Source organism: Mirounga leonina, unplaced genomic scaffold, assembly GCF_011800145.1.
Source record: "Mirounga leonina isolate KUSES-001 unplaced genomic scaffold, KU_Mleo_1.0 Mir_150, whole genome shotgun sequence".
Taxonomy (NCBI): Eukaryota; Metazoa; Chordata; class Mammalia; order Carnivora; family Phocidae; genus Mirounga; species Mirounga leonina.
Genome location: NW_023270374.1, coordinates 35,780,261 through 35,803,526, shown reverse-complemented (window position 1 = coordinate 35,803,526; position 23,266 = coordinate 35,780,261). Strand labels below are relative to the sequence as shown.

At 46.6% G+C, this 23,266-nt stretch overlaps 1 protein-coding gene and 1 non-coding gene across 2 annotated transcripts; both read right to left on the bottom strand.

The window, feature by feature from the left end:
* Window positions 1–115: 115 nt before the first annotated feature.
* Window positions 116–23,244, bottom strand: DNTTIP1 (deoxynucleotidyltransferase terminal interacting protein 1). Its single transcript, XM_035006411.1, has 13 exons — window positions 23,085–23,244; window positions 22,434–22,504; window positions 21,674–21,770; window positions 17,129–17,227; window positions 10,848–10,916; window positions 10,551–10,607; window positions 10,234–10,292; window positions 9,091–9,136; window positions 6,983–7,041; window positions 6,821–6,881; window positions 2,145–2,216; window positions 588–643; window positions 116–476 (listed from the first exon to the last, which is right to left on the bottom strand). Exons 1-13 carry the CDS (start codon window positions 23,187–23,189, stop codon window positions 338–340), a joined length of 990 nt encoding a protein of 329 aa, XP_034862302.1. The 5' UTR covers window positions 23,190–23,244; the 3' UTR covers window positions 116–337.
* Window positions 4,601–4,731, bottom strand: LOC118011638. The gene has a single exon (XR_004679515.1). It is a non-coding gene; the product is annotated as a small nucleolar RNA SNORA63 (small nucleolar RNA).
* Window positions 23,245–23,266: the final 22 nt, after the last annotated feature.

The window sequence follows — 23,266 nt, the reverse complement described above, 5'->3', positions numbered from 1 at the left end:
CTTACTGGGTCCGACCTGCGATGGGGGAGGGGTACCCGGCCCTTCTTTCCTACACCCACGTCTAGATCCTTTGGTATTTTGTCAGCCCCTACAACAGACCGCACAGCTAGCTCACTGTGTTTATTACAAACTGTTTAATTGCTTTTTAACCCGATAACTTTACAAATATAGAACCACGTGCCAGTCTGGGGGTGCTCTGTAGTGAGTCACTACAGACTAGCCCAGGCACAGCTTAATGCCGCTGAGATCCATCCAGAAGCAGTCCCAGCAGTGGCCTCAGTGGGTGACAGGGCCTTGGAAGAGGGCTGCCAAGTGTAGCCAGGGGACTTGGCTTTGGTCAGGTCTGTGGAGGTGCTTCAACAGCACGATGCTCGTTCTCTGTCCGTAGTGTCTCCATGTACTTTCGCATCTTCTCGACCATCCAGGAGGGTAGCACAAAGGATTTCAGCTCCTCCAACTTCAGGTCCAGACATCCTCTGGAACAGACATTGAGGAGGAGAGTTGAAGCAAGGAGGGTGCAGGCCCAGGTTCACCCCAAGGGGCCAGTGTGTGTGTGGGGGGGACAGGGGACAGATGACTGGTTTTACCTGTAGTCATCACTGGCTGCGAGGTCCCGGATGTCCTCCTCGATGAGGAGGTAGGCCTGGGGCAGGAGCAAAGGAGAGTGATCACTGCCTCTGATTCATTTCAACTCAACAATACTATTAAACATGTACTTAATGTAAGGGCTGGAAGGGAGAGGGGCATAATTTACAGTTTAGGAGAGTGAGTAGGGAGAGACCGGAAAATAGCTCCATGAGACAACCTTTCACTCAAATAGAAACTTTATGGGTTAGGGAGTGGAGATGGGTGACTTACAGCCTCCTCCTCTTTTAAAAAAGGACTCTGGGTGCTTAAAATGAAATCGCAAGAGAGCTAGCAAAACACACATGGAAACGGAATCAGGAGGAGGAAGCTGTAATGTTAACTCTAGGAACTGAGATGATCTGGGTTTGAACTTTGTGGCAGAAGGGCAAACGTGAGAAGCTGCACTGCTGTCCCCTACCAGGGGCCTGCAGCTCGGCTGTGACACAATGCCATGGTCTGCAAGGGTAGAGAGCCCTCTCGTGTGCTTACCACACAGGGGATGTCATTCATCACATGGGAAAGTCTTCTGGGGGAGACAGTTCTTTCTAGTCTTAGGGTCAGGAGTAATCTGTGTGTGTCCCCTGAGTAATCTGTCATCTTATGAGCACTGTGAACTATGTAACCAATGAGATGTCCCTGAGAAGGGCCTAGCACTGAATTTGCAAAAACCCATGGAAGTGTGCTAGTTTCCCAGGTCAGCTATTAAAAAAAACACTCCTTTCAAAGCTAGTCTTGTTCATGGCTTAATGTTAGATCCTGTCTTTCCTCTTCCCATCTATTTCTTATTTACGTTATGTTGCATTTTATGTATGTGGTAAGTTCCCTCAAATCTTCTTAAACAGGGTGTAGGAATAAGTACAGTAGTAAAACAGAAGATAGTTTCCTTGCCAGAAGAGAGATGGTATAGTGGTTTGCAAGGCCACTGAATTCTCACAGGAGCAGTCCCCGCGGTGGGACTGAGTCCGCAGGTGATGGACAAAGCCCTGCTAGTTTCAGAACACATGCAACGATGGTTTTCCCAAGGTCGTTGCTTGATGAGCTAAGAACTCTTTAAGCAGAGGTGATTCCGGAAGGGGCTGCTAGGCATGGCAAACAGGTTTCACTGCATGTGCTAACTCCTACTGACAGGAGGTGCTGCCTGGAGCGCTGTGTTGGGGAGATCCTACAGCTGTGTCTGGTGGAAGAGGCGGTGATCCGTGAGAGCCATCTTCAATGGGCACATGAGGCAAAAGTAGTGTTACGTGTGCCGTGCACCTGCCATTCTTATGCCCAGCTAATATAATCTGAATAAGGATGGTGAAGGAGGGAGTGAGGGAGTGGTGTGTGGGAAGGGAATCCAGGGATTAAGTCTGGTCTTCAGTGGGAAGGAATGGGCCCCCTCGACCCCGGCAAGTCTCCCTGTCCACATTCATCAGGCTTTGAGAGTCTCAGATATGGAGGGAAGTGCCAGCAATAGCCGGACCCTTGGCCCCTGGGCTGGGTGGGTCTCTGGCTGGGCCTGTGTGAACAGTGCTTACCATCTTCCCCCCTGTTGCCCGCATGTGATGCTGCTCAGCCAGCCAGTGCTTGTCCTGGGGGTCAGCTGCATACTGGAAGGGATGAAGTCACAGACGTTAGCCTAGTGGGAGGAACTTTTCTCATTTGGTTTCAGAGCATCTCTCAGCCCCTGAGCATCTCTCACCAAGACCTCGTCCCAGCCTGGTGAATGCAGAGGGCTTGCCAACCTCTTCACAGCAAGCGGAGCTGAGCCCAGGAGGCCAGGGGATGGGACCAAATCCCAGAGGTTTAGCACACTTCCTGCCCCTTCCTTTCTCAAAGCACAGCACTCTGGCAACTGGTCAGACTGGTGACTGTTATTCCAGAGCTCTACTCTTTTTCGAAAAATGACCTGAGGTAGTTTACCACACATATGAACTGTTATGGTGACCATATTTTCCGACACAAAAATCAGGACAGGTCATGCTCTGGGGGGAGCAGAATAGCACCGTGGTTAAGAACTTGGTTTTGGAATTAGGTTTACATTCTGGTTCTGGGGCGCCTGGGTGGCTCAGTCATTGAGCGTCTGCCTTCGGCTCAGGTCGTGATCCCAGCGTCCTGGGTCGAGCCCCGCATCAGGCTCCCTGCTCAGCAGGAAGCCTACTTCTCCCTCTCCCACTCCCCTTGTGTTCCCTCTCTCGCTGTCTCTCTCTCTCTGTCAAATAAATAAATAAAATCTTAAAAAAAAAAAAATTCTGGTTCCTGCCTCTTAGTAGATGGTGTCAACCTGGGCAGTAATTTCCTTGAGACTCGGGTTTCTTCATCTGTGAAACAAACAGTATCAATACTTAGAAGCTTGTTAAGGATAAATGAGATAGTGCATAAAAAGTGGTAAAGACAGTATCTGACACAAAGTGCTCAATAAAGGTAGATTTTATAAAATAGGTCGGACAGTTGAAATAGAGACAAAGCTGAGAAATCTGTATGGTATACTACCCTTTGCGTGTAAATATTTCACTCCCCAAGTAATATAAATATTAATAAAAAAAAATTTAATAAGAGTATGCATTTTCTAACCCAATTTCAATCCCACTTCCAGGGATGTATCCTGCAGAATCACCCACACATGTACACAAGGGATGTTTGGGCTAGCACTGTTTGTAATAGCAAAGCTGTTGGAAAAACGTAAATATCCACTAATAGGGGGATAATGAAATAAATTATGGAATAGCCATTTTATGAATTCTACACAGCTGTTAGAAATAAAATGAGGGGGTGCTGAGTGGCTCAGTCATTAAGCGTCTGCCTTCGGCTCAGGTCATGATCCCAGGGTCCTGGGATCGAGCCCCACATCGGGCTCCCCACTCGGCGGGAAGCCTGTTTCTCCCTCTCCCACTCCCCCTGCTTGTATTCCCTCTCTCACTGTGTCTCTCTCTGTCAAATAAATAAATAAATAAATCTTAAAAAAAAAAAAAAGAAATAAAATGAGGGAGACTTAATAACATGGACAAATCTTTAAGATATCATCCACAGATTTATAGTGGTCAGCTCACTTTTTCTGTAAAGGGCCAGCTAGTAAATATTTTAGGCTTTGCTGGCCACATACATCTTTGTCGCATATCCTTTATTTTAATTTTTTTAATTGTTTTTACAGATTTTATTTTTAAGTAACCTCTACACCCAACGTGGGCCTCGAACTTATAACCCCGAGATCAAGAGTCACACACTCCACTGATTGAGCCAGCCAGGCACCACCATTTTTATTTTTTTAAATCACCCTTTAAAAATATAAAAAACTCGAGTTGGACAAAAACAGGCTCCTGGTTGGATTTGGCCCACAGGCCATACCTGGCCGTGTATTAGAATTTTAGCTCTGTGAAGGCAAGGAATTTTGTGTGTCCATTTTGTTCACTGCTGTATCTCTAGCACTTTGAGAATGCTTAGCACTCAACAAATATGTGTTCAATGAACAAATGAATTTTGGGGTGAAAAAATAAAATCAGAGAACAATATGTAGTTATAGATGTATTATTGCTATTGACATGTATAGTCAATAACATAAAATATCACTGAAGGCCATATACACACCCACACCCATGTGTGTGCACAGGGAGGCCTGGAGAATGCTGCCATGCTGGCGGTGGTGGCCTCGAGGGGAGGAGACTCGGAGTCAAGGATGAAGGGAACTTTGTCTTTTGTTCCCTATTAGCTTCTGCATATTGAGTCTTTTTACAATAAGAATGGGTTTTATATGTTATTTCTTTTTTTTTTAATTTTTTTTAAAAGATTTTATTTATTTATTTGACAGAGAGAGACACAGCGAGAGAGGGAATACAAGCAGGGGGAGTGGGAGAGGGAGAAGTAGACTCCCCGCTGAGCAGGGAGCCCAATGTGGGGCTCGATCCCAGGACCCTGGGATCATGACCTGAGCTGAAGGCAGACGCTTAATGACTGAGCCACCCAGGCGCCCCTCAAGTCAGTGTTTTACTTGGTAAACATGTCTGAGACCATGCATCCCTGGCTGCTAAGCACCATGGTGGACAGGGCTAGAAAGGTAACAGCTTTATTTTGAGCAGGGGGCAAAGACAAGGCAGCACTTTACAGCTACATTGTAACTAGATCCTGCATCTATATGTTATTTCTATAATTAAAAAAAGTTAAAAAGGAAAAGAAAAATTTGAATAATGCCTTTAGGAAGACAGAAACATGGGCAAAAGATACAAGAGGCAGTTTACAGAAGAAATACAAATGGATGCTAAATGAGTGAAAAGATGCCTGTCGTCACGAACAGAGAATTAAAACAACAAAAACATTTTCCCTCCACTTCTTATACTGGAAAGATTATAGTGCAAGATCGTTCCCACTGGTAATGAGTGTGGGTCGGCAGTTTATTACAAATGGCAGATCGAAGAATTGGGAATATGTGCTGGTAATATCGAACATTCACGAAGCCCTTGCTATGTGCCAGGCAGTGCGCTGGGAGGTTTGCTGCACTCTCCCCTAATTCTACCAATCCCATAAGGTTGGACTGTATCATTCTCTTTTTGTAGATAACAAAACAGGCTCAGAAATGGGAAGGAAAAATAAAAATAAGATAAAAACAGAGAAGAAGGCAAACCATGAGACTCTTAACTCTAGGAAACAAACTAAGGGCTGCTGGAGGGGAGGTGGGGGGGGTAAGGTAACTGGATGATGGGGCATTAAGGAGGGCACTTGATGGAATGAGCACTGGGTGTTATATCTAACTGATGAATCACTAAATCCTACCTCTGGAACTAATAATATACTATACGTTAACTAAACTGAATTAAGAAATAAAAGAAAAGAAAAGAAAGAAAAGAAAAGAAAAGAAAAAAAAAGAAAAGAAAAAAAGAAAAGAAAAGAAAAGAAAGGAAAGAAAAGGAAAGAAAAGAAAAAGAAAGAAAGAAAAAGAAAGAAAGAAAGAACAAGAAAGAAAGAAAGAAAGAAAGAAAAAGAAATGTGAAGCTACTTGCCCAAGGTCACATGGTTACTAAGTAGCGGAACCAGAACTAAAACCATACTCCTAACCATTGTGCTACTGGAGTTCCAAGGAAGTTCCAGAGCACATACACTTGAGGGATGATGCATGAAGGGTTTTGGAAAAGGTGGATCTTACAGAAGAGTCAGGCAGAGATATAAGCCGGGGGGTAGGGGGAAGGTCATCAGAGGGAACAGCAGGAGTGAAGACACTGAAAGGAAAATGAAGTAGCAAGTAGGCCACACTGTCTAGGTGCTGAGGATCTCAGGATGTAAGACTTAAAAAGAAGAAGCAGGTCCACCCTTCAAAGAACCTGAACTTGCACAGAATGTAGTAGACAGAGCTGTAATTCTGGGACCACAAGCCTTACGGACGGGTGCAATAACACGTCTTGAACACACATGCGCTATTTTCTAATATATTTGGATACTTTTGTGACTGAAGAAACACAAATTCATTTAAGAGGGTGACTGATATCATGCCCCCCCCATTATTTTCTTAAATAGTAGAGACTTAAGTACCTTTCTTTGAAAAGCGATAGAACTGCTGCCTTGCTCCAACCTCTTTATTTTATAGACAATTGAATAAGGTAATGGGGAAGAGCTCAGGCTTTGCTGAAGACAGACCCAGACTGTAACCCTACTCATCACTTATTGGCTGAGTAACTTTGGGCAAGTCACTTAGCCTTTCTTTACCCCTGTTTTTGCTTTTTTTTATGTTTTAATTTTTAATTTTTTTTTTAAAATTTATTTATTTGACAGAGACAGACACAGCGAGAGAGGGAACACAGGCAGGGGGAGTGGGAGAGGGAGAAGCAGGCTTCCCGTTGAGCAGGGAGCCCAATGTGGGGCTCGATCCCAGGACGCTGGGATCATGACCTGAGCTGAAGCAGAAGTCTAACGACTGAGCCACCAGGCGCCCCTATGTTTTAATTTGTAAAACAATGAGAGCCATCTCTGTTTTAAAGGATAGCTCCCTGAGATAAAGTGCAGCACCTGAAACCCGGTTTGGTCCGCAATAAGCACACAAGGAAAGCAGTTGTTATTGAGGGGCAGAATGTTCAGTAAATTACAAAAGGTAAAGGTTAAGGGCAGAGGGGTAACTAGAACACAGAAGTCCTGACTCCCAGATCAGTGTTTGTTCCAAGCTTCTCTGTGCCATCCACAGCTCCCACCGCACACACTGCAACGGCCTGCCTGACTCGCAGCACTCACCTACCTTAAAGAGGTGCGGGTGCTTGATGTAGATTCTTCCTCTGGTGCCCCCCATTCCCAGGGCCCTGAAAAGGAACGGAGGGGTGGTAAGGAATCCAGCAGCTGCAGTCCTAGGGGTAGGCCCCCAAGTTGTCCCCTCCCTCAGTGCCAAAGCTCTGGAACTTACTTGTTGGCTCGAGATCCCAGCACAAACGTGGTAGATTCATTCAGCCGGGCTGGGTCCCACTATGCAAAAGAGAGAGAGGCTGGTGAGGGTGAGGTTTACCTGGTGGGCAGGATGGAAATACTCTTCTCCTGCCTTCTCCTACCACCATCCTTGTCCACTATTCCAAACAGCTGATTCAAGAAACCAAGTACTGACAATATGCTGGGCTAGATATTGGGGATAAAGAGGTGAGTAAGATACAGTCTCTGCTTTCTGGGGGCCACAGAAATTATGTATAGATAATTGTACCAGCATGAGACAGACAGGGATACAGATGCCAGGTGAGAGGGATGCCATGGGGGAGGGCAACAGGAAGGCTCCCTTGCAGAGGTAATTCTCAGGTTAATTCTGGAAGGGCAGTGGGGAGGAAGAAAGGGCAGTACAGTATAAATGAGAGGAAGTGAGAGCGGGCTTGGCAGGCTGGAGAGACCACGAGCGATTCCGTGTAGCTAAAAGGAGAGAGCACGGATTAGGGAGTGGCAACAGATGAGGTTGGAGAGGCAGACAAGGGCTAGAGGCCTGGGCCTGCTTTTAGGGGTCTGCACTTTATTCTGTAGGTCATGCGGAGTCACTGAGGTCTCTAAATAGGGAGAGCCAGATTTGCTTTAAAGACAGCTCACTCGCCCACACATGGCTAATGGATTCGAAACGGCAAGACTATAGGCTGGGAGCAGTTTAGAGGTTGCTGTACTAAAGCATTTCTTTCTTTTCTTTTTTTTTTTTTTTTACAGATTTTATTTATTTGACAGAGAGACACAGCGAGAGAAGGAACACAAGCAGGGGGAGTGGAGAGGGAGAAGCAGACTCCCCGCTGAGCAAGGAGCCCGATGTGGGGCTCGATCCCAGGACCCTGGGATCATGACCTGAGCCGAAGGCAGACACTTAACGACTGAGCCACCCAGGCGCCCCTGTACTAAAGCACTTCTGAGAGAAGATGAGGCTCTGAGCTCAGACGGCAGTAAGGATGACAAGGAGGGAAGAGGAGCTGTGAGCAATGTGGGAGGCGGGATCAGCCAGGACTCGAGTGGATATAGACAGGAAGAGGGAAAGATGACTAAAGCAGAGAATGTCAAAGAAGGTCTATGAGGAAAGATTCTGACTGCAATTTTGGATAGGCTGAGTTTGAAATGCTACAGAAATTCCAGGCAGGGAGGTCTAGCAGACGGTAGGAGACATAAATTCTACACCAGAAAGAGACGTGAGGGACAAAGGTATGGCGACTCCACCATACACTGGTCCCTGAAATCCTAAGAGTGAATGATTGAGAGCATTCACAGAAATTTTACAGGCAGGAGTAGGCCAGCGAGACAATTCTGAGGGACGCCCATGTATATGGGTCACTGCTGAGGAAGAGGAACTCGAGAGAAAGGATGTCTGGAGAGTTACAGAAACATCAGGGAAAGGCAGGATTATTGGCTTGAAGGGAGCAGAGTTTAAGACGAAAGGCACGGTCACCAGTGTGGGGGCTGAGACGGCCAGTACCACAGGTGGCAGAAGTTTTCTACTGGACAGAGCCTCCACCAGGCCGGTGGAGCTTTCACTTACTGTACTGGGCTTCCACTCGTGATTTTATTTGAAGAAAGGATTCTATTGCTAAAAGAGCTTGCAAACAACTATTCTGGAGGCAACAGAGGCTAATGGTTAAGAGCATAGCGTCTGGTTGCAATGGACCTTGGCTTTGAGACTTGGCTTGACCATTTAGCAGCTATGTGACTCTGGGCAGGTCTCTGAGCCTTAATATAAGTTCAAGGTTATTAAGTGTATACGATAACTACACTTAATATGCTACACCACAGAACAGTAACAGAATCTATCTCATAAGATTGTTATAAAGATCAAATGAGATGACATACAAGATTTAGGGCAGGGCCTATCCTATATTAAGCACCCTTAGTTCCAATCCCTGTTTAAGATCCTTCTGGGAGGCCAGTGGGGGTGCTGGTGCAGGGTGGGGGTTGGGGAACAGGTGGGGGGTGGCTCTGGAATGGCGTGTGGCACATCCCTCAGCCTTTTCCCTCACGGTGGGTCTCCCCGAGATAGCGGTCATTCCCATGCTCACATAATCATACCTTGGGGCCTTCTCGGCGAATTGGTTCACAGGATTTTGGTTTCCATCTGATTGGAAGGAAAGAAGAAAGGTGACTTCCCTGAGGTGAGGCCTAGGACTGGAACAAAGCCTGCTGGTGGTGGTGGGAGTTCCTCACACACTCTCACTTTGGCCCTGGCGGTCTTTCCTCCTGGTAAGCCACTGGAGGACGTACAAAGGCAAACGCCATTCTAGGACTGACTCTGAGGTTACCTAGCCACACGGGCAGGTCCAGGAAGCTCTCTGAGATGTCGTTTCCTTCTCTGTGAAAAGGAGGGAACAACTGCAGCTGCCCCCCGTCCTGTGTTTGTGAGCCGCAGAGCTGCTTCGGGGGGGGCAGGTACGGGGCGGGGGGCAAGCCATGGTGTGACGACCTTACTGCTCCGTCTCCTAAGCCAGTGGTTTCAGACTGTCCCTGCGGCTCCCAACCAAACCGGTGTGGCTTTCTCGATTAGACTTCCACGTAGAGTTTTATTTGAAGAAAAGATTCTGTTGCTTCAAAAACCTTTGCAGTACAACTGTGCTCATTATTAGCCGGTTGACCTTGGACAAAAATTCTGAGTCTGTTTCCCTTTTTTTTTTTTTTAAAGAAATATTTTATTTACTTGTCAGACAGAGAGAGAGAGAGTGCACAAGCAGGCAGAGGGAGAAGCAGGCTCCCCGGCTGAGCAAGGAACCTGGTGAGGGACTCGATCCCAGGACCCTGGGATCATGACCTGAGCCGAAGGCAGATGCTTAACTGACTGAGCCACCCAGGCGCCCCTCTGAGTCTGTCTCCTGATTTACAAAATTAACTATACCTTCACTAGAGGGCGGCTGTAAGGATTAGAAGGTAAAGCATATAAGATATTTAGAGCAGTTACAGCACGTTATGAGCATTCAATGTGTACTAACGATAAAAACAGCTCTGGTATTTAATGAAGCTGGGCTGAACAGTTCTGGGGCAAAAGCAGGATAAAATAGTGTCCTCCTTGCTGCCTTCTTTCCCCAGCCCTCAAACTAGACTAACCCTCCTCCATGGTGACTTAAACAGCTGGATCTGATTTCGGCAGGTGAGGAGCTCTGGCCTCTTTCCCTCCAGGCCCACCCCCTCCCTGCTCTCCCTGCACTGCTGGCCCCTACTCACACCATGCCGGCGGCTGCCCGATCATTTGACAGCATGTGTCCAGGAGGCCGTCCCTTCCTCTGCCAGAAAGAACAGCTGTCAGAGGCCTGACCACGTGGGAAGCCCCACCCCATGCCACTGGCAGGTCTAGGGTCACTTGGTGGAGATGGTTTTCCAAAGAGACCAAATGAGGCTTGAGAGTGAACAGGGAGAGTTAACAATCTCCAGGGGGCCTGCCTCTCATGCTAGAAAGGCCCCAAGGTGCATGGAGGAAGCCCTCTACCTTATTCTGGAATTACAGGGCCTTTTCCCAGCCAGAAAACATGGAGATGAGTTACCTTTTTGGGAACGGGGCTTCCTCGATGGGCACATTCCTCTTCTGTCTGTCGGCCACGCTGGAGGAAAATGGAAGGGAGGGGTTAGTGGAGAGCCAGTGCCTGGGATCGGCAGGTCCCCAGGGGCTGCAGAAGACAGAGCCCTGGACTATACCATCCGGCCCCTCCCCGGGCTGGGCCTCATTTGGACCTGGTCCTACGAATGGGTAGTATGTGGAAGCTCCCTGGGCCCACAGAGTTCACCTGCCTCCCAGCCTCATCGGTCTCCCCTGGCAACACCCCAGACCCAGTGATTCTGACCTTTATCCCTGGAAGCTCATGGGTCAATCTGGGTATTACTTTTTCTCCATCTGAAAACAGTAGTTTAGCCTGAAGGGAAAAGATCAAGTGTTAACAGCCACTATTTTGGTGGGTAACTGCTGGGTTAAAACTCCAAACTGGGTTGAAATGTTTTCATGGCCAGTACAAAGGCACTCCGAGATATGCATATACATAGGTATCTTTTTTTTTTTTTTTTTAAACTTAAGTACAGTTGACCCTTGAACAACATGGGTTTGAATTGCACGGGCCCACTTAACACAGTTTTTTTTTTTTTTTTTTTTGATAAAAACAGTACAGTACCAGAAATGTATTTTCTCTTCCTTATGATTTTCTTAGTAACATTTTCTTTTCTCTATTTTATTGTAAGAATACAATCGAAAAAACATATAACATACAAAATATGTGTTAATCAACTGTTGATGTTATTGGTAAGGTTTCTGGTCAAAATAAGCCGTTAGTTTTTGGAGTCAAAAGTATATATGGGGGCACCTGGCTGGCTCAGCTGGTACAGCATGTGACTCTTGATCTTGGGGTCATGAGTTCGAGCCCCATACTGGGTGCAGAGATTACTTAAAAAAAAAAAGTTTATATGCGTATTTTCCACTGCAGGAAGCCAGCACCCCTCACCCCTACCTTTTTCAAGGGTCAACTATAATTAATGATCATTGCTGAAAAATTAAAGATGAAACTATGCAAAAAACCCCCACACCAAACCTGAAATCTCTGTATCCACAAACTACTGTTAATATTTCAATGTAACTTCTTCATTACTTTTTTCCATGTAAATATATACTATATATTATTTTTCCTAACTAAATGCATTAATATAATACATATTCCTCAACAGCTGCTGCTTTTCATTTAATAAATACTGAGCCCCTAGTCCAGAAGTGGCTGGGGACACAGTAGTAAATGGCACATGGACAGTCCCTGCTCTCGTGGAGCTATACTCTGCGGGCAACCTGGATAATAAGCAAATAAACAAACAAGGTAATTTCAGATCATGATAAATGGTGTGGAGGAAAAAAACCCCAGGCAGATGTGACAGAGAATTAGCAGAGGGAAGGGCTGCTTTAAGTAGGCGGTCAGGGGAGGCTGTGCTGAGAAGGCAGCCTTCTGGGCTGGGCTGGGCTGCGGAGAAGGAGCCAGCTATCAGAAGAGCTGAGGAGAAGCGTGTCAGCAGCAGGGAGTCCAAGAGCCCCAAAGTGGGAACAGACTTGGCTTGTTTGAAGAAAAAGATAGCCTGGCAAATAATGGGCAGAGGAGAGAGGCATGAATGAGGAGTTTGGCAAGGTAGGCAGGGCCCTGTAGGTTATGTGAAGAGTTGTGTTTCCATGAGCAGCATTCGATGGGCCTGAGCACTCCCCTCTACTGGAAACTCTCTCCCTGGTTTTCTTCCTACTTGTCTGGCCACTCTCTCTTAGCCTTCTTTGCTGGCTCATCTTCCTCAGTGTGGTTCATTCTGTCTTCTTCCATTTGGTATTCTATCTGCTATCATGCTCACAGCTTCAGTTAACATCTATAAACTGATGACACTGTAATTTTTAAGAATCTGAGTACAGCTGACACACAATGTTGACTCTGATTTTTTCTCTTCAGCTGTGGCCTCTCCTTTGAGCTCCAGACTTATACAACAGTCTGCCTGGTGTCTATGTGTAGAGGTCCCAATTGCTAAGTCCAATACTAGACTCCTAAACCTCCTCCAAACATTGCAGTGAAGAGCGCACAAGTCCCTGCGTGGAATTATGCGCACGTTTTGTGGTACTGTAATTCATACCCGTCTGCCTAACCAGGCTGTAGGTTTTAGGAGAGCAGGAACCCTGTTTGTTCGTTTGCCATTTGTTCATTTCCTCCTTCATTCACGCCTGCAACATTCAGCACACACTCAGTGTCCACATATTAAGAGTCATATTCTAGGGCTGGGCATACTGCAGTGAACAAGGTCAGGCCTCAACTCTTGTAAAGCTCAAGCTTTTAGCAGAGGTGGGGGTGGAAAGGGAGACAGAAAATAAAGTCATGAACTATTAATAATTTCAGATTGAAATAAGTGGTAGAAATCAACAAGTAAGGTGATGGAGATTAACTGGAGGTGGGGAAAGGAGTGAGATGGGGGCTACTTTATTTTTAAAAATTTTAATTTTATTTTTTAAAGATTTTATTTATTTATTTGACAGAGAAAGACACAGTGAGAGAGGGAACACAAGCAGGGAGAGTGGGAGAAGGAGGCTTCCCGCCGAGCAGGGAGTCGGATGCGGGGCTCGATCCCAGGACTCTGGGATCATGACCTGAGCCGAAGGCAGACGCTTAACGACTGAGCCACCCAGGCACCCCTGGGCTACTTTATTTTTAAAAAGATTTTATTTATTTGTCAGACAGAGAGAGAGAGAGGGAGCACACAAGCAGGGGGAGCAGCAGGCTCCGTGCCGAGCAGGGAGACTGATGTGGGGCTCAATCCCAGGACCCCGGGATCATGACCTGAGCTGAAATAAGCTGAAATAATCATGACCTGAGCAGACACTTAACCAACTGAGCCACCCAGGTGTCCCTACTTTATTTTAAAAAATTTTATTTATTTGAGAGATAGAGCGAGAGAGAGCGAGAGCATGGAGGGGGGAGGGAAGGGGCAAAGGGAGAGGGAGAAGCAGACTCCCCGCTGAGCAGGCTCCATCTCAGGACTCTGAGATCATGACCTGAACCAAAGGCAGATGCTTAACCGACGAGCCACACAGGTTTCCCTAGGAGGACTACTTTAGATGGAGTGGCCAGGGAAGGCCTCTCTGATGAGGCAATATTTGAGCTAAATCTGAAGAAAAGGAGGCAGCTATATAAAGAGTTAAGGACAGAGCATGCTGGGCAGCGAGAACAGCAAGTGCAAGGACGCTGAGCTTGGTGTACTGGAGAAGCAGAAAGGATTCCAGTACAGCTAGAAGATAGCCAGTGAGGGGGTGGTGGGATGAGATGAAGTTAAAGAAACAGGCAGGAGCCAGTCCAGGTAGGGCTCTGTGGGTCACGTTAAGGCATCAGGGTTTTATTCTGCCTGCAGTGGGGAGTCCCTGGGTTTTAAAGAGGAGAGTGACACAATCTGGTTCATCTTTAAAAAGATGGGTCTGGCTGCTGTGAGAATGGATCGAAAGAAGGCAAGAGTGAAGCAGCTCAGGGCTGAGATACACATCTGGGAATCAACAGCAGTTAAATTGTTTTCAAAGCCACAGGACTGGAGGGAATCAGCTAGTATGAGAGTGAACCACAGAAGAGAAGGCAAGCTGGTCCAGGAGGCTGAAGAGGAGTGGATGCAAAGTCAAAGCACTGGAACCGAGAAAGGAGTGTTCCAAGAAACATGAAATGACCCTGTGATAAATGCCACCAAGAAGCTGGGTAAACTGAGGACAGTTAGGGTCCACAGGATTTGATAACATGGAGGTTACTGAGGACCCTGATATAAGAGAGGTTTCAGGGAAATGGTGGGGACTGAATAAAGTGAGCAAAAGAATGAACAGGAGGTTACAAAGTGGAGCCAGCGACAGCCCCCTTTCCCTAAGTCGAGCTATAAAAGGGAACAGAGAAATAGTGTGGCCGCCGAAGGGGACTGTGGGTTCCAGGGTGGTCTGTTTTTGCTCTTCATTGCATTCCCAGTGCTCCAGTGAATGAACGCACATGTGTAAAAACATACATAGGGAAATGAAGAAAAGGCATCAAAATGTTAATAGAACTTATTGCTGGTAGTGAGACTATGAGAAATTTTAATTTTCTTCCTTATAATTTATAGTCTAATTTTAATACAAACCCACAGTAGGTAACATTTACTGAGTCCTTGTTACTGATCTAAAAGCCTTAAGAGTATTAGCACATTTAATCCTCACAACAATCCTATGATGCAGCACCTCTACACCCATTTCACAGATGAGAAAACTGAGATTTAGTAAGGTGAGGTAACTCGCCTCAAGTCACACAGCTAGTCAGTGGTAAAGCCAGGACTCCTATCTGGACAGTGCAAATCAAGAGAAAGCCTGCATTCTTAACTACCATGCCAAATTTTTCTTAACGGATATGCATCACTCACATAAATAAAATGAACAAACAAAAACAACTGCCATGCAAACAAAATCAAGCAAACAAAAAATGCAAGGCAATGGGCTATAGATAAGGTCAGCCATTTCTCCCTAGGAAATCACCAGAAAGGGGTAGCTAAGGAGATTAGGAAGCACGACTGAGATGGTCAATGTGGTGTCAGAAGTGCAAACAAATCAAGTCTTAACCCAAACAAACTAAAAACCCTTCTCAAATTGTCTCATAGCCAATGTGAAGAATCTTTTCACACAACAAGAAGTTCTGTGTGCAGTTCAGACAAGGGGACCCCAAAGAACTTCAAGTATCCTGGGCTACCCGAAAGCCAGGCTCTGTTGTGAGGCAGTTGTGTACTATAATCATGAATAGAACTCCCATGTACTTGATATCTAGAATGTTCTGTGTTGTATGCACCCACGCGGTACTGGTAGTGTGCATAAATTTTCTCATTTAATCCTCATAGCAAACCACTGGTGGTGGATTCTCGCTCCCAATTTTAGGGATAAGGAAACTGAGGAACAGAAAGGTCCAAAGACTTGTTTGAAGTTTCTTGATTCATCTGGTTTCCAGCTGAACTTTGGGCTTTCTACCTTCCTGTGCTCGATTCCTGTGCTCTGATCATACACCATCTGTTCCATATTCCAGCTTCCCAGTCACACTGATACCGGCAAAGGGACTCCACGAGGTGGACATGGGGACTCAGGAGACTGGAAAGGTGTACCCATCCATGGAGTACAGATCATGCCCCGTTCACTTTCATCTCATCTTTCCCGGGGACTCCTGAAGAGTTTCATGCATTTCCCTTCCAATCTCCAGGCCAGGTTCCCAAACCAATCTCCTTATAGCAGCCAGAGTGATCTCTCAAAATGCAAATCTCAGTAGGCAACTCTTCTGCTTAAAACTCCACACCTGTAATTTGGCTTGATTTGGCCTCTGCTTACCTTTCCAACCTCACCAAGTATCATTCTCTCCACCCTCTGAAAACCAGCAACTCTGGCTTCTTTCTGTCCCTTGGATGTACTCCGCTCCCTTTTGCCTCTGGGCTCTGTACCTTCTAGTGTACTCTCTTCATTGCCTCCTATGCTCATAGCACTTAGAACAGTTCGTAATTCCAGATCTATTGAATGATTACTGGAGTAATGTCAGGGATCTGGGGGTAAGGACTGTGTCCATTTTGCACAGTGCAGCTGGGGCCTGGCACAGAAATGGCGCACAATATATATTAGCTGGAGAGGTAAATAAACTCAAGAAAGCATTCTGGGATGCAACTGAGACTGAAGGTTTACCAATTTAATCTTGATTCAGTTCAAACTTGTAAGAACATTAGCAAACTGCCATGTTTTATTATCAACAGATGTTACAACTGATTATAACATACTCCAGTTGCAGAGTGAAGTAATGAACTGGCCTCTTAGGAGTTTGGTTGGCTTAAATTAAGACCATGGGAAGCAGATCAGCTTTCATTACACTAATGGATGGAGTTCTGCCCTCTCCAAAGCTGAGGCTCAGGCCCTGGTCTTGCTCTTTTCTGAGGCTGTGCCTGAGCAGCTGGCCAGCCCACCTCCCAGAAGACATTACTCTCTCATCTCCTGAGAATCACCCTCCTAGGACTAAGTTCAAACCAGCCTCTATGGCTCTGAGTCTGAAGAAATTTCCATCTCTCACAGCTAGTGGTTTCACAGTTAAGCACAGAATCTGGGTGATGCTGACAATTCCTATTAATAAGAACAGCTGACACACACAAACAGGTTCACTTCTATTTTGGGAACACAGACATTTTTAGACTTGATGTCATTTCTGCTGAGCACACTCCTTGAGGCAGGAAGGCAGATAGGCCCCACGGTACCAAAAGGGGCTGTGACTTGAAGAGTGAAGTCACCACTTGCAGAGAGAGTCCTCAGCTGTTCTAATTCTTGCTTGTTCTGAGCTGCAGTTTCTTCATCTGGAAACTAGGGATTAGAATATGCCTTCTGGGGTGTCAATGAGCTAATGCATGTGAAAGCATCAATCCCAGTACAGGGTACAGAAAAGCCACTTCCCTTCTGTCAGCAACAGCTCCAGGCCCTCTCTGGAGGCTAGTGGCTTGTCAGGCATCCCCCCAAGGACCACGAATGAAGTGATCACACTTCTCAGTAAAGCCCTGAGGACTAAGCCTGGGCCTACGTCTGTGCGTCTCTTGTCTGCTTGGGTCTCACCTGCTCCAGGCAGCTCCGACAGGCCTCCTGGATCAGCTGCTCCACATCCACCTCTTCCCCGACATTGTCTCTGACATTCAGTGCTGCCTTCTGGAAGAACTAGGGAGAAGTAGAGCAGAGGACAAGGTCAGAAGACCTGCTAATTTGCAACAACTTGAAGGAAACTGAATATAAAAGAGAAGCTTTTATCTTCCTCTCATACAGAAGGGAAAATGATTATGAATGTGGCTTTCAGATCAGACAGATCTAGAGTCAGATCCCAGCTGTACTTCCCCACCCTATCCCATCTTAAGGAGGATAACAATCATGGAGGTGCCCAGAGGATGGCCATTACAGCATTAAGGTATAATAAAGAATAACCTAAATGTTAATTATAGCTTAAATAAATCATGGCATATCCATACCAGGAAATAATATGCAAATATTAAAAATTACAGTAAGGATGGTATAGGAGAGTATGTTTTTGACATGAAAAGGCATTTATGATATACTGCTAAGTGAAGGAAGCAAGGTATCAAACAGTTTGGTATAGAATGAGCCTATTTATTATTTTTTTAGATTTATTTGAGAGAGAGCGAGAGAGACAGAGAGCGTGCGAGAGAGGGTGGGTCAGAGGGAGAAGCAGGGAGCCCGATGTGGGACTTAATTCTGGGACTCTGGGATCATGACCTGAGCCGAAGGCAGACGCTTAACCGACTGAGTCACCAGGTACCCGAGCCTATTTATTTAAAACAGCAACAAGCAAAGAGAGAAAGACAAAAGAACTACAGGGATATATATTAAATTAACAGTGGTGACATTATGGATGATTTCTTTCTTCTTTTGCTTATTTATAGTCTCTCAATTTTTATAATATACCTATATTACTCTGTAGAAGGAAAAAAGAATGCCAGCGCCCTCAGTGAACAGCTCAGGGCAGACCAGAAAAGATCCTGAGAGTAGAAGGTCCTCACTGAATTCTGACCTTGCTCAATCCGAAAGAAACGTGTGGGATGGGTGGCATGAGACCTGGCCAGGGCCCCAGGACACCAGCAGTCCCAATCAGCTGGGGAAAGGGAAGGCAGAAGGTTCCTCCATGGCGGAAGAGGGACAGTTAGAGCCTGAAAACACTGAAGGACAGGCTCATAATAAGGACTCATAATAAGAGTCCAAGTTGTGTCTCCAGAAGACAGCGTCACACAGAAAAATTCTGGTACCTATACACTGTGGGAGACAACTATGGGGACGTACTTTGTTTCCTTTCTTTTCTTTCTTCTTCTTCTTTTTTTTTTTTTAAATTTTAAGTAGGCTTCACGTTCCCCAACCTGGGGCTTAAACTCATGACCCTGAGATTAAGGAGCCTGGGTGGCTTAGCTGGTTGTGTCCAACACTTGATTTCAGCTCAGGTCATGATCTCAGGGTCATGAGATCCCCATTCAGTGGGGAGCCTGTTTCTCTCTCTCCCTCTGCCCCTGCCCCCACTTGCATTTTCTCTTTCTCTCAAATAGATAAATAAATCTAAAAAAAAAAAAAGAGGGGCACCTGGGTGGCTCAGTTGGTTAAGCGACTGCCTTCGGCTCAGGTCATGATTCTGGAGTCCCGGGATCGAGTCCCACATCAGGCTCCCTGCTCAGCAGGGGGTCTGCTTCTCCCTCTGACCCTCTTCCCTCTCGTGCTCTCTGTCTCTCATTCTCTCTCTCAAATAAATAAATAAAATCTTAAAACAAAAACAAAAACAAAAACAAACAAAAAGAATTGCATGCTGTACTGACTGAGCCAGCCAGGCACTCCCCAAGGGGAGGTATTTTCATTTTATATTTGCCAAGTCCAAATGCCTGATATTGTTAATGTTTAACCAAGGAGAAGAGCGAGAAGATGTGGATTAGAAACCTCACGAGATGAAGAGGAAAATTCTTCAGGCCAAATTAAATGAATAGTCAGATGAGTCACTTTAAAATAAAATCTGAGTGGCTCAGTTGGTTAAGCATCTGCCTTCGGCTCAGGTCATGATCTCAGGTTCCTGGGATCGAGTGCTGCGTCAGGCTCCCTGCTCTGCGGGGAGCCTGCTTCTCCCTCCCCCTCTGCCCCTCCTCCCTCTCATGCTCTCTCTCTTTCTCTCTCTCAAATAAATCAATAAAATCTTAAAAAACAAAACCAAAAACCCTAAGAACTAGAGATTAATACTGGTGTTCAATGTTGATTACTGGCTAAGTGAAAGCTAGCTAAAACAATCTGGATTCTTTACAGCCAGCCTGTGAGGTAGGCAGTGTGATGAATATACAGGGGTGACTGTAAGTGGATTCTGGACCTAAGATTGAAATCTGGTCCTGCATAAGGCATTCGCAAATGCTGCTGGGATAAATACAAAATTGTATGAGCTTCTGGAGAGAAATTTTCTTGAGGAAAAAATGTTTTCCTTTCCATTTTTTTCTCTTTTTTTAAAAAGACTTCATTCACTTATTTGAGAGAGAGGGAGTGAGTGAGCACGCGTGCACACACGAGCTGTGGGAAGGGGCAGAGGGAGAAGCAGACTCCCCCACTGAGCAGGGAGCCTGACACAGGGCTCCACCCCTGGACCCGGAGATCATGACCTGAGCTGAAGTCATACACCTAATTGACTGAGCCACCCAAGAGCTCACTGAGGGATTTTATTTTATTATATTTTTTAAAGATTTTATTTTATTATTTTTATTTATTTATTTATTTATTTTTAAAGGTTTTATTTATTTATTTGACAGAGAAAGACACAGCGAGAGAGGGAACACAAACGGGGAGTGGGAGAGGCAGAAGCAGACTCCCTGCTGAGCAGGGAGCCCGATGCGGAACTCGATCCCGGGACTCCAGGATCATGACCTGAGCCGAAGACAGTCGCTTAACCAACTGAGCCACCCAGGCGCCCTAAAGATTTTATTTATTTGAGAGAAAGAGAGAGAGAGAGAGCACATGAGAGGGGGGAGGGTCAGAGGGAGAAGCAGATTCCCCGCTGAGCGGGGAACCCGATGCGGGACTTGATCCTGGGACTCCAGGATCATGACCTGAGCCGAAGGCAGTTGCTTAACCAACTGAGCCACCCAGGCGCCCGCACCGAGGGATTTTAAATAGGGGATTGACACCCTTAGGTTTACACCTTAGAGGTCACTGGCATCTGTAGGGAGAGTGGGATGAAAGAGGGGAAGAAGAGCGGCATTCGGGGATTACAGGAGGAGCCTGGGTAAGAGAAAATGAAAGCCTGAACCAAGGCGGAGGCGAGGAAGAAGGGCACGACAGATTGTGAAGTGGAATGTACAGAACTCTGACTGGATGGGGAAGATGAAAGAAAGGCAGAGTCCTTGGTTTCCGGTTTCTAAGTGAATGGTAGTCACATTCAAACTTCACATGTCCCGAACTGAGCTCCTGATTCCCCCTGCTCATTCCTGTCTTCCTCATAGCAAGTCGGTGGCTTGTTTTTATAGTTGCCCAGGGCAGATAACTGATGAGTTTACTTCTCTTGTTCTTTTACCCTGCACATCTGAATCATCAGCAAAGCTCGTTGTTACCTTTAAAATACACATGGAATCTCACTCTTTCCCAACACCTTTACTGCTAACACTCAAGCCACTATCATCTCAAGCCTCCTAACTAGTCCTCCTGCAGATGATTCTCTTCATATCAGTCAGAGCGACCCTTTAAAAATGTTCAGATTAAGTGCTTTGCTCAAAACTCTCGAAGAGCCTCTATTTTACTCAGTAAACCCCAACATCCTTAAAGGTTGGCCTCAAAGGTTCTGCATGAATTGGGCCCCTATTTCCTCTCTGATTACCTCTCCTATTACCCTCCTCCTGCCTCAGTCTGCTCCAGCCACACTGGAGACTTTGTTGCTTTGAATGTGCCAAGCACACTCCTGCCTCAGGGCGTTTGCCCTTGTTCCCTCTGCCTGGACTGCTTTCCCCTGATGTGTCCGCATAGCTTGTTTTTCCCTCCCTTTACTCAGGTCTCTGCTCACATGTGGCTTTCCCGGACACAATCTATGAAACACCACTACTGTTCCCCACTGGTCACTCTCTCCCCCTTCTCTCCGGCATTCCCTAATGTAGTACGTATCTGTCTAAAGAGGGCAGGGACACTGTTCATTTCATTCGCTATTACATCCTCAGTGCCTTGAACAGTGCTATTATGGTGGGAGCTCAGTAAATACTTCTTGAATGAATAAACACAAGAGGAAGAGGTTTAGGAAGAAAAAGTTCAGTTCTGAATATGCTGTTTGAAGCATCTATGGGACAATCAGGTAGAGTCATGTAGAAGTTTACTTAGAGGCCTAGAAAGGAATTTTAAATAATAATAATGCTGATACTGTAAAACAAGTAATAAAAACACTTATTTGAAGCATGGTGCCCAGCACATTATGCTTAACTTAGTTTGTCCTCATAATAGCTTGGCAGAAGAGGTATTTAAATTACCCCTGAAGAGAGGGGGTAAAAGTTCTCAGGAGTTCATAATTGGAAGACTTTACACATCTGTGCGTCCTAGAGAGAGCCAGGGGGATTGTTATGTAGGAAAGGCCCACCCATGGGTCTCTGTCGCTCTCACCTTCATGTACTTGTTGAAGACAGTCTGGATCTCCTCATTGATGCTAGGCTGCAGGACAGCTCGGAGGAGGTCCATGGAGATGGCGGGATCTGTGAAACTGCATTCAGGAGGGAGACACGGGGGCCATGACCCAAACGTATTTTCCTAGTCTGCCCAGCCAATTATTGACACAGGCTCCTTTAATGACAGTATCAGATAGCTTCACCTGAAAACAAGCTACATGCCCAGGTTCTGCACAAACTATACAAGTGTATGGCTTTATTCCATTTTCATAATAACCCTATGAAATGAGTATTACTTTTTAAAGTGTTTAATGAAATACAAAGTCTATACACTTCAACAAATAGTTTTAGTGAACATCCACTTAATCACGACCCAGGTCAAGAAATATAATCAGCATCCCGTAGGTCCATCTTGTGCTCTCTCCCTTCACTGAGAAATATACTACTATTAGCCCCACTTTTTTCTGAACCTCCATGCTATTCTGCCTCTTTAGAGCCCTCAACCACAGAGCCCAGTGAACGTTAGGGATCTCAGGCACTGCTGAATCCATGATACCTCCTCATTTTGTACATGAGTCCAGAGGGGGCAATGATTCAACCCAAGGTCACACACAAAGTTACAGAAGCTGACTCTCCTCTTTCCTAGTCCAGTGTTCTTTCTAATGGCTGATGATCTCTTTTCACCTCGGTGCAGTGGGGACCCCAAAGGTGCCATCCAAGCCAATGCCTGGGAGGCAAATACCCAGGACCAGCCTTACCTTGTTGTCATCTGTGAGCGGCGGCCCCTTCGCTGCACCTGCCGGTGTTTTATCATTATGTTCCAGGGGTTCTGTGGGGACCAACGGAACAGATGTCACTGAGGCCCCTGACACTGGGGTAGAGGTGGAGGGTGAGTATGAAGTTAAACGTAGACACCCCTGTTTCTCGGGTACTTTTAGCACCTCTCCCACCCTGGGATAGGCGGGAGGGCGGCGGTTGCAAGGCCCTGCCGGGGTGGAGGAACCGAGGTGAAGTTTCCTGCCTCGAAAGTCCCAACCCCCACCTTTTCGGGGACGGCAGGAGGAAGGGAACCAGTGTTTACAGAGGGACTACGCTGGGGCAGGTGGTGTGCTGGGCGCTTTCTTCGCATTTACACCCCATCCCCATAACAACTTTATGAGGCGGCACTAATCATCTCCATTTTACAGAAGAGGAAACTGGAGCTCAGGGGTTGACAGGACTGGCTCACGTCACCTAGCTAGGAGGGCGGCACCAGAATTTGAACCCAGGTCGTCGGACTGCGAAAACGCCAACCCCCTGGGCAGCACCAGCCGCCGCGTTCTCTCGCCCGCGGGCCAGGGTCCCGGGAGCCCGAGGCCCAGCCGGCCCGAGCCCAGGCCCAGCCCCGGCCTCCTCGGGGGCGTCCTCACCGTGAGAACCAGCTGCCCCGCTGCGCCCGCGTCGCCCAACTCGGGGCCGCCCCGCTCTGCCCCGCCGGGTCCCCGCGGCTGCTCGGCGTCGCCAGTGGCCCCCATGGCTCCCCCGGCCCCACAACTTCAGCCCGACTCTGCCACCGGCCGGAAAGTAGCCCCGTGACGTCATTGGAGCGCGC

What these genes read in the sequence shown, in the direction of transcription:
- DNTTIP1 (XM_035006411.1), bottom strand. Translation starts at nt 23,189, where the DNA reads ATGGGGGCCACTGGCGACGCCGAGCAGCCGCGGGGACCCGGCGGGGCA. An exon ending in CGCTCACAGATGACAACAAG is followed by an intron (nt 21,771 to 22,433) that starts GTAAGGCTGGTC and finishes TCCTGAATGCAG; the next exon opens with TTTCACAGATCCCGCCATCT. An exon ending in GTCGGAGCTGCCTGGAGCAG is followed by an intron (nt 10,917 to 17,128) that starts GTGAGACCCAAG and finishes TTTTCCCTTCAG; the next exon opens with GCTAAACTACTGTTTTCAGA.